General features: G+C 43.5%; 1 protein-coding gene across 1 annotated transcript in view; it reads left to right on the top strand.

The window, feature by feature from the left end:
* The window catches only part of dok6 (docking protein 6), a 36,827-nt gene extending 31,985 nt beyond the window's left edge, over positions 1–4,842 (top strand). The window contains 5 exon segments of the mRNA XM_035682113.1: positions 799–918; positions 2,691–2,880; positions 3,248–3,386; positions 4,469–4,772; positions 4,775–4,842. Coding sequence (XP_035538006.1) covers positions 799–918; positions 2,691–2,880; positions 3,248–3,386; positions 4,469–4,772; positions 4,775–4,842 — 821 coding nt within the window.
* The last annotated feature ends 6,444 nt before the right edge of the window (positions 4,843–11,286 follow it).

Genomic DNA, 11,286 nt, shown 5'->3' with positions numbered 1-11,286 from the left:
TAAGCCAGAAAAGCTCCAATGACCTTGTTCGTGGTTATTGATTTAAAAAAAATCAAGGCATATAAGCATGTTAATTAGTTGAAGCTGTCATAGATTTAGGATGTTTCGTTGTCAGGTTGGAAAGATCCGATGCTTGCCGTTCCACCCTAGTCGTTTTGCTAAGCTAAGCTAATTGGACTGGTGGTGCTAGCTTTATATTTAACGTACTGACACGAGAGATCAATTTTCTCATCTAACTTTTGACATGTAAGCAAATAAGCTTACTTATTCCCCTAACAATCTCATTCTGTTTTCCCTTTCAAATTAACAACCTTGAGCACCCTGTCAATTTGGAAAATAACTTATTGATCATCTGAATAGATGAACCACCAGTTTCAGCTGCGACCATGGTCATATTGTTCTAGCACAGCTACTTTTATTATACAGACTTGGAGCTGAGTATTGGCAAAAGATTGAGGAGAAACCTAGCATTCATCTGTCATTGGCTGTTGCTGAACTCGCCTCCTCTTTTAATCTGCACTGAATCGATCACATAGATTTTTCTCCCCCCGGTTACTTTTAGCTGTACTCATGTCCTGTACATGCAGCGTTTTATTCTTAAAATCTTGGGTGATTTATGGGTACGTGCATGTGTAAACACACTAAAGGCAGCGCAGTTGTGGCAGTATAATCTGAGCAGCATGTTTTATTATGTATGGAGGAAGTGTGTGTGTGTGTTTTGGGTGGGTTTTGTGTGTGTGTGTGTGTGTTTGATGGTTGACATGCCTTAACGCTGTGCTGCTGTGTGGCTGTGTGCAGAGCTCGATGCAGAGGAATGGTGTAAGCTGCTGTGCGTGGAGTGCCTGGGCAGCCGACTCAACGACATCAGCCTGGGAGAGCCAGACCTGTTAGCAGCGGGGGTGCAGCGGGAGCAGAACGGTGAGTGCCCAATTAGTCCCTGCTAACACAGACAGCCATTCAGGGTCAATCTCTCTCACTTTGCCCGCCACCAAGCAGTTACTGGTTGCAGTCTGGGCCCATATGTATTAATGCAACAAAACCCTCAGAGGGTTAGGGGAGCAGAACAGCCACTGTCCAATTAGGCCTGGCTAATAAGGGCCATTTTTTTTGTCAATACCTGATCCAAAGTCCCCCTGTAACAGTCTTTGGTTACATTAGCACATGTTGGTTCAACTTCAGAAGTACGTTTGGTTGTGTGTGTTGAAGGAAACCTGTGTGTGTGTGTGAGTTAGAGCACAGGTCACAGGCTGTGGTCGAGGCTCTGTTCCAGGCCTAATGAGAAGTGCTGTGCATCACTGGCTTCCCTCATAATGAAGCTTGTCACAGAGATGGATGAGATTATGGCTCCTAAAGCCATGTGAAATAAATGTGCTTCCCCCACATATTCCACTCACAGGAAATGGAAATGGAAAAGAGAGGAGACAACAGGGCGCTGCTATCGCAGTGGAGCTCATTCTCTGTGTAATTTGTAAACTCGTGGAGGAAATTGAAAAGGCAACAGGCAAAGAAGAGCAGTTTAAAGTTGTAAAAGGGCGAGTAATTGAAAAGAATCTGCCGTCATTTCAGCCCATTTCATTTCACTGCAACCGTAAAAGTGAAATTGTATTCTTCAACATAACTTGGCCCCATTTATTAAAGATATCAATACACAAGTTTTTGACTGTGCTGCGATGAACCAACTGAAGTGTAACAACACAATTCCTTTCCCTTCTCTTGTGGCAGAAGTCCTGCTGTCGGGTGCTCATACAAAAGTTTGCGGCAGTGTGTTATGCAGATGAGCTGAGGCCAGAGCCTCTCCGCTGCCTGTGTGAATGAACGGAACAAGGGGCCTGGGCCTGCAACCGTGTTTCAATTAGTAGCCCTCCCCAAACAGCAGGGGCCGATAATTAGATCAGAGTTCATTTTCACTGTCCCTAAAAATACACCACGCTATGACATTGCCATTTTCTATCCACTGCAGACACATGGCTTATTTTGAATCATTAAGCGTAATTAGTGAGAACTAATTTAGATTATGGAGAACTCTCCCTCTGTCTCTGTCTGCCTCGGAGAGTTAGTTTAATGTGAACGAGCAGATTTGGCTCCTTGATCCCAGTGCAGCTCACTGGATGGCTAGTTAGACCTACCGGAGTCAGGTGGAGTACTATTTAAAGGTTTGTTTTATTCTAGTTTTGCCACATCGGATACGAAACACAAATTAAAAGTAAGTCAGGGGTAGGCACAGCAGGTGAAATTCAATCTAGTGTATTGCTACTATGTATTAGCCTGGTTTTGTACAAAGATACAAGGTTACAAAATCTGCCTGCCAGCACTCTAAAGCTCAATTAAACAAGTGAGATATGATGTAAGTGTTAATTTATGAGCTTTAGAGGTGCTGGTAGGGAGATTTTATTACCTTCGGACAGAGCCAGGCTAGCGTTTTCCAGTCTCTGTGTGACGATAAGCTCACTGGCTGCTGGCTGTAGCTTCATATTTATCATACAGGTAAGAGTGGTATGGATTTCCTCATGTAACTCTTGGCAATGAAGGGAATTAGTGTATTTGGACAAAAACAAAATCAAGATGTGAGTTAGAATATGTTTTTCCATCATTTAAATGAGCCAGACCTTTAACGCTGGATGTTAACAGTCAGACTAAAAGTGTCCCATCTCAGATATCTTCACGTTTGTATGATTGTTGGATCTCTCCAGAACGTTTCAACGTGTACTTAATGCCCACCCCTAACCTGGACATCTACGGGGAGTGCACCATGCAGATCACCCATGAAAACATCTACCTGTGGGACATCCACAACGCCCGCCTCAAACTCGTCATGTGGCCTCTCAGCTCCCTGCGCAGATACGGACGAGACTCCACCTGGTTCACTTTTGAGTCCGGAAGGTAAAGATTAAATGCGTGTGTGATTGTGATTGAAATGTTGGCAGTTGGGAAGAAAAAAAAACTTTTGGAAGTGTCATAAAAACTTCAACAAAGCAACTTTGGATATCCGAAGCATCCCTGGATATCTGTATTTGCCGTGGAGCCCTTCAGGCATTGACGTGACAGGTGTCTGTGTGAATGCGTGTCTTTGTTTGTGTACTGTATCTACTCACGCATGTGTGTTTGACTTCAGTGGGCTTATTGTATCAATGCACCTCTCTGTAAGTGCACATTCAACCATGCATATTTGTAAATCAGCAATCCAACAGTGAGCACGATCAAAGTGTGTGCACTTCTCTCTGTCTCTGTGTGTGTGTTCCTGGCGCAGGATGTGTGACACAGGAGAGGGTTTGTTCACGTTCCAGACGCGGGAGGGGGAGATGATCTACCAGCGGGTCCACTCGGCTACGCTGGCCATTGCCCAGCAGCATGAGAGGATGATGGAGGAGATGGAGAAGAGCTCCCAGGTACATTTTTACATTTATCTGATACCAACAGCAGCTCAACGGTTTTATTCCAATGCTGCCAACATTACAAACAGCTAATAATGAGTGTAAATGTCAGGAGTGCTTATTTAATGCACGCATAGTGTGCGTCACTGTCATACAGTCGGTAATATATCCTGTTACTGCTACTGCTACAAGAAACACCGAGCAATAATCATTTGTACACAGACTGCATCCGCGCACACACGGACATATATTAAAAAAATATGTGTTTTATGTTACAAAAATGCCCTGTTCCTCTATTTCAATGGTTTCTTGCTGTCTGTTTGATTTAGCCTGATCAATTGAAGCTGTGCACAGGATTATTTTTAGAAACAAGAGACCGCAAAAGCAATAAATCATGATTTTCACACAAGATGTTCGCACACACAAGAATACACATTTCTCTCTAGGTATTGCTGCTTTGGACCAGAAGCCCTCTGACACCCCATGGACTTGGCCTCCGCTCCCTCCTTCCATCACAACACCCGTCCATGCCTTCCTTCCTTCCTCCCTTCCTTCCTCCCCTCCTCCTCCCCACTATCATCTGCATTCTTTATTTATGTAGGCCTGCCTAGTGTTTGATGAGCCTTGGCCATATGGCCATGCTCTTGGACCCCACTATTTGGGAACATTTCCAAATGCAGCATTTAGCCTCAGCGCTATAAATCACATGGATAGCTACACAAAACTGACCACTCGCAGTTGCAAAATGGGTGAAATAGCATGTTTACTGCTGAGTAAATGCAGAGTTTTTTCAGTGAAGTATTGACATATTTCATATATTTCAAGCCAGTCTGACTAAAATGAAGCCTTTAGTCTCACACTGCAAATAAAAATCTAAAACGCATCATCCAGTGGCACAACAACATCATAATCCCAAATGAATCCTCATCTTGCCCGCCAAACAGCCATTCAGAGTGGAAACATGCCATTCAACGAGCAATATACCGTACTACGCAGGCTCTTTGTTTACTGACATACCCAGAGCAATTTCCCCTTCTGTGAGTGACTGAGAGTGACAGAAAGTGAGAGACATTGTAAGCTTTCTCTGTCTTTTTCAGATCCACTCCAGAGAGACGCTAACCAAGTCCATCTCCCTGCCACGCAGCGCCTACTGGCAGCACATCACGCGTCAGAACAGCGTGGGAGATCTCTACAGTTACCAAGGTGCAGGCATGAAGTTACTAATTATCATACGCACGGTGTTGCTATTTCTTTACCTGCCTGTGTCAGTGGTAGTGTGTGTTGGAAGAGGTGACGGAAAGACAGGCGGAGACATAGGGATATTGTGCCCAATGACGGGGGAACTGTCACTTTATGCATTTATTCATCTCGTCAGAATCAAGTTTGAATTCCTCATTTTTTTTCTATTTGTACAAACTATATACAGTATTATTAAGGACATAACATACACCATACCTTCACTATCATCTAAGTCACCCATTACTCCATCAAAGTGATGAAAACAAACCATAACAGAGCTGTAGTAAAAATTATTTCAATGTCAGGGACTCATTTTCCATAAATAACAATGACTTTTAGTACAAATCACTGATTTTACAGACATAAGCTGAGCTCATAGTGTCTATTTTTCCCTTTTAAAACAAACAACATTTTTTCCAAGCAGAGCAGTAGGAAAGGTATCTTGCAGTCACTGACTAATGGGGCTTTTTTATGTTTTGCCTGCAAACCAAGTGTGATGCACACAAGACAGGCGCCTAGGAAAATTAACTCATGCAGAAGACACTGTCAGCACAGAGTCCAACAAAGAGAAACTGAGGAAAAGCTTCTTTACTCAGGTTGTCAGGATGGTGACCTCAGCCTTGCGTCGTACATGTCTTCAGCAGCTGCCCTGCACATTTGCATATATGCACCTTTAAATGTACAGTTTTCCATTTTTTATCTTGGAGTTTTTGCCCTTTTATATTTCTTTATTCGAATCCTTATTTTTCACACTATACTTAAAAGCACGCCACTTTGAATTTCACAACACAAATTATATGTCTATGTAGCAAATAAACCTATGTTTCAGTCTTCAGTTGGACCGTAAAATAACTTGCTGTAGAGTCAGAGTTGTTCTTCCTGTCTACCATTTTCTGGGGATGAAAAGGCACAAACGGACAATAATTTAAATTAGATTATGAGCGACAAAAACCATTTATGTGTGTTCTTGAAAAGTAAAGTTCATGCCTCTGTGTGTGTTATGTGAGCGCGGGAGGGAGATAAATGTCACCCCAAAAACAATAATATTGCAACAGGAGCTCTGTATGTCCCCTGTGTGCTCCTAATACACATAGACAGGGGCGTATGTTTGTGTGTGTTAATGTCTAGATGTAAACCAGAGGCAGAAAGGTGATTAGTGAGCTGATGAGATTATGCTCTGTCTATGGTATTAGTTGATTAGTAGACTTATGGGAGGATTATGGGCCTTTTGGCTTTCACTGATAGAGCGAAACAGAAAGCTAGGCGAAGATGAAAGTCGCTCTGACGTCATCATTTTCTTTTGAAAAGCTGAGGCTGGATTTGTTTTTTTGTTTTTTTTCATTATCATTTAATTGTTTCCCGATAAGCTTAAAAAAAATTTGAGTCTTCCATTCCAAACACCGACATGTTCTTTCATTGTTGTTTTTTTAACTCACATACAGTAAACAGAGAAGCTTCCACCTCGGGGTCATTATTTATAGGCCCAGTCTCTGTAAACTCTCCTTCTTAAACTCTTCCTCTCCAAACTCTGGTGAGCAGTGGAGCTTCTCTCTCATCCATCACCCTGGCACCTCCACTGGTCCTCCCACTCTTTCCTCCGCGAGTCTGTCCGATTCAGAACAAGCCTCCACCTTCTCCCGCTCATACACATTCGGCACCGCCATTATCTCCCCCTCCTTTCCTCCATGAATAAATTGAATGCATCAGTGTGTTTGAGGTCTCGTCAGACAAGGAGGACGACAAGGTGATTCCAGGGAGTGACGGGAGTTTAACTCCGGCTGTGGCACAGGATGTTTGGACTGTGAAAGGCATGTCAGGTGCTGGTGCTGCTTTTAACATGGCTGCAAGCTATCTTAGATGAGGGTAGCCACACGCAGTAATTGCATTGATTCCTCATTGGCAGAAGGTCTCAACCTCCCTGGAGCTCTTTAACATCCTCTGCTCTCTGTGCTGTCAGAGGAACGTCCATGAATGGGTTTAGAAATCAGAAACAACAGCACTCGATCACATCATATCAATAACAAGGTGATTGTTGTCTGAACATGTGCGACAGGACGTAGCCAAAGCAGCATTACCTTCATGAGGCATGTTTGCTAAAATGTAAATAAATAGGCTATAGACTGAAAAAAAGAGGTGGAAGTTCAATATTCAAACATTGATTGAGGTTCATCCTCAGTAACTTTCCTCCATATTTGTTGTGCAGTGCAGGATAAAGTAACTGATGTTGCACAGGTGTTATTCTTACCTCATTAACCAATGCTGAAGCCTTAGCACGACTCCACAGGTGGACAAGCACCAACAAGCTGAAGTTAGGGACCGTCTCAAAAGTGCATGTAAATGAAAAGAGAGCTGTGCATATTGTCAGCTTTCTCATTGCTTTCATAGACACTTCAGACCTCCTCGTGTTATATACCAAACTACCTTGTGTTAAAGAATTAGGCAATAAGTGCAATTCAGACTATTTTTAATTTTCAACTGAAAAAAACACCTATTTACACCATTCATTAACAGTGGCACAGCTTTTATTTAGACCCAGCAGTTTAACTTGTAGAAATCCCTATGAAGAAATAAATTACATTAGGGAAAAAAAAGAGTTAAAATTTTTTTTAGAGTATAGAGGATTTCCAGCACAAATCCATACTCAATTAAACCAATATATTGTGAAATAAGCAGATATAGATAGCTGTGCGTCACACCCTTAGTCTTAAGACACATGTTTAGTATACAGTGGTCATAGCTGCAGGTTAGCTGTTTGAAATAGCCAAAGGTTCTTGCACATCTCTTCAAGGAATTACAACTTGAATGAACACCTCAAAATATGTTTCCAGTTTGTAGAGGCATCAATTTATTTTCCTGTAATAGTGATAATATTAGCAAAAAATGATATGGCGCAAGTAGGGAATCAGGAGTTTGGACCACGATGGCTGGCTGCGTTTGCTTCTTGGCTGTATCACTGCATTCATGATGAATATCCAATCAGCACAGTCAATTTGCTGAGTCATGCTCGGGTTGCTTTCAAATACCCTGCGGGTCCGGGGGAATAATTAAGGAACACAGTTTCCTGTCCCGTTGAGGTTTATTCACCTATTTGTTTATTGCTTTGCCTCAGTTAACGGGAGACCTGGCAGTGAACTACAGTAACTGTATTATTTTAATAGATTTCACATCTGCTTTTATCATTTAGCTGGAAATGTTTCAGAAATACATCCCAACAGCCTTGTTTGCTGTAATTGAAAGTAATAATCATCAAATGTGTTGCGTTTAAAAGAAAGCGAGGGATGTGGTGTAGGAAGAAGGATGGCCTTGATCATGCTGCGATAGACAATAAGAAGCAACATGCAGCCCCCGAAGGATTCACATTTTTAAGTAAAACCTAAGACAGATGTTTTAATCTCCAGAAGCTATACACTAAGACAATGTATCTACTTTCTATTGCATTCCACCTCTACTCTCCTAATGTTATTCACTCTTTTGCATTTCAGTGAAACTGCTGTGGTGCACTTTAAAGTTTTCGAGTTGAAAAAGCAAGGCGCCATATGCCTGTCGGAAATGGTTCAATTACCAACTCTAATAGTGGAAAGGAAAAGGGACAAGAATGCTTGGATTTTTTTTTCTTGGACCAATTTTTATGTATTTCTTTTCCCTTTTTTTTTTTTTTTGCCATTTTACACACCCACTCTCGTTCTCGTTCTCTTTCTCTTTCTGCATTTCATTGTGCTCCACAGTTTAGTGCCTTAGCATTAGCAATTCTAATGGAATGGAGCGCTGTTCTGTGTTTGATCGGCTGGGAGTGATACGAGGGGATTTTACAGAGAGGGAGCAAGTATCAAAGGCACAGGGACAAGATGATAGTAGAACAGGATGATAACGCTATCTTATCTGCAACAGGCGACAAGAAATATAGTAGATGTAGAAGCAAAAAAAAAAAAAAAGAACGGAATCTCATGAAAAATTCATTACAACCAGGTAAAACTGAGTTCAACTGTTTAGGTCTCCTTGTAGCGGATGCCTGGGAAGTTTATTTTTTTTTAATCTCAGTCATCAGTGTGCGTTATTCGAATCCAAACTGAAATTAACCGACCCGGTCTTCAGGCTGCGTTGGATTGAGCTCTTATCCGTTTCCAGTGTATTGTCGCCTTCTACGGCTGGTTTACTACACAAAAAAAGACACAAAGCCGGATGTCAGCAGCCTTGCATAATCCAGAGTCCGCGGTACACGCAGTCTCTCTTTCTCTGGTTACAGCTGTTACTAGGGTGCCATCTGGGTCATCGCACTGTGAAGGGGAAGGAAGGTGCGGACAGGTGTATGTGTACACGTCTACATGCATGCATGAATAGCTGCTTGTGTGTCGGGGTCCGCCATTGTACCTGTCAGTGTGTGTTTGTTTGTGTGTGTGTGTGTGTGTGTGTGTGTGTGTCCCTCCCCTGCCTGTTCTTTCCTGCCCCGGCCCAGGCAGCCTGCCACCCCCAGGCCAGAATAGGACTGACATGACCTTCCCCTGGTAATGAAAAGGCATGACAAATCACTTGTCTGCTTCTCATAGGGGATAGGAAGGAGGAGTAGGAGGAGAAGGAGGAGGAGAGGGGGATGCTGACTCCATCTTCTCTCTGTGTTTTTTATGACTTTTTTTTTTTGTGGTGAAGTTTTGTGAGTGGTGTCTACATTCATGTCCCTGTCCAAAAAGACGCGGCTCTCGTCGGGGGTCTGGCATCAACCAAAAAACGGCGCTGTTTAGAACGCGAGGAGATGATTGAGCTCTGCTTTCGCCCTCTCCTGTCTGCACCTGGGCTTCGCCTGCTCTTTTTTTTTTTTTTTCCTCCAGCCCAAATTGGCCTTTGGTTGAGGGTAGGATTGTCCTTGGCAAAAGATGTGAAAAAGGATACTGCCTGGTTGCGCAGCCAGTCGTTTCAGCAATCTATTAAGTACAGTGTGGAGGGAGAGAAAGTGTACCCCCCCCTTTTTTTTACCTGCAGTGTTTTTTTCTAAGCAACACGGCGACTGTAATGCATTTAAACCTTAAGAATGGAGCCTTATGCTCATTTTTCTTTACTGCAGGGAGTGGTGGAAGGGGAACAGACTAGTGGACAGAGGTGTGTATGCTGTGTGTGTGTGTGTGTGTGGTGTGTGTTGATGTGTGTTGTGCGTGTGTGTATGACTCACCTGTTAGCGGCTGTAACTGTTTCTGGTCTCAATCCTCCACACCCACACCACCCCTCTGTGCTTTCTTCCTGCAAGCTGTTCCCCTCGAGCTCCGCGCAGGAAAAGCGGTTTTTTTTCTTTTCTTTGTGTTCCTCCTTCTCTATTGTCCTTCCACCCACTCTGCCATCATTCTCTCTTTCAGCACCCACACATTTCTGTTTTTACACTAGACTCCGTTCGTCTGAATCTCTCCCTCCCTCTGTGGCTCTGAAACTCGAGACAACGAGCCACTTGACATTGATTGCCAAGGATGGGCTGGGTCATGTTTTATATTCCGTGTCGTGGCTGGAGTTGGCAGCAGCATCTCACTGGTCTGACGCCGATTCCCCCTTTGGTGGCACAAATGATGCGCGCGCTGCGTGGCTACACACAACACGCAAAAGGCTGTGTGCTGGTGTGTGTTGTGTGTGTGTGTGGCGCTGCTGCGCCGCCTATATTTCATGAATGATTCCTCTGGCAGCAACTTGAAGTCCTAATTTTAGCACATCAAGTCAGCTTTCAGCAGCCAACGCGGCCCACGCAAGGAGAAAATCTATGCTCTTTGTCGATTTATGTCAGGCCGCTGGCCCCGTGGGCAGCGTTATAGAAAGTAACATTTTTAATTTGTTAATCAATTCCAATTAACCTCTGGGGTAAATTGTTTCAAATGTATTTGAAGCCAGCACTCGCTCCTTGCCTAGCTGTATGAGTGGGTAACAAATACCGCTATAGTTAGCAGTGATTATACAGTCGTTGCACGGTGTTGCAAACTATTCATCCCGCGCGGCCACTTCGCTCCCCCTTGTTTGGTGGCATGCATCAGGCATGCATACGAGGCCACTTTATCCCTCCAACGCTTACCTCGCCGTGGCACATCTCCAAACAGGCATTCTAATATATTACTTAATGGTCTCCTGCCACAGTTGCACCTGAACGGCCCTCCACCCACGCAAGTGTCCATTACTCCTCTCCGTGCAGTACACCAATATGAAGCTGCAGAAACAATGGTCCAATTAATTCTAAATTAAGGTGGAGCAGGGAGGAGGGCGCGAGGGGGGGGGGGGGTGTAGACAGTCCAAAAAAAAAGAGGAAGATCATCCCTGGTAGTTTTCATTTGATGAAGTTTCCATCACATCTTGTTGGATTTATATTTACTGTGTGTTAATGGTTGAGCACGCACCCTACATGAGGGCTTTAAAGAAAATGGCGCCATTGGGCTTATTCTTGTAATTCTGTATTTGTATATAAAGATATCAGCATCGTACAGTAGCTACAGCACACAGTTGTACCAATGAATATACTTGTCTTTAAGATAACCAGGACATATGCTTTTGTGAACTGTAAGGGCCGACTCAAATGAAACTTATTTCTATTTGGCTTAAAAAAGAAGACGCCTCGCACTGATCTTTTCCCGCACCGTTTTCCACCAGGAAGTGGCGCTGACAATGACTTTCATCCGACTCGAGGCAACAGAACGTTCCCCCAGTTCTTCTCTCT

This window comes from Morone saxatilis, unplaced genomic scaffold (genome assembly GCF_004916995.1).
Source record: "Morone saxatilis isolate NCDOM2014 unplaced genomic scaffold, NCSU_SB_2.0 Contig0, whole genome shotgun sequence".
NCBI lineage: Eukaryota > Metazoa > Chordata > Actinopteri > Moronidae > Morone > Morone saxatilis.
The sequence above is the reverse complement of the archived record's forward strand: the minus strand, read 5'-3'. Positions and strand labels throughout refer to the sequence as shown.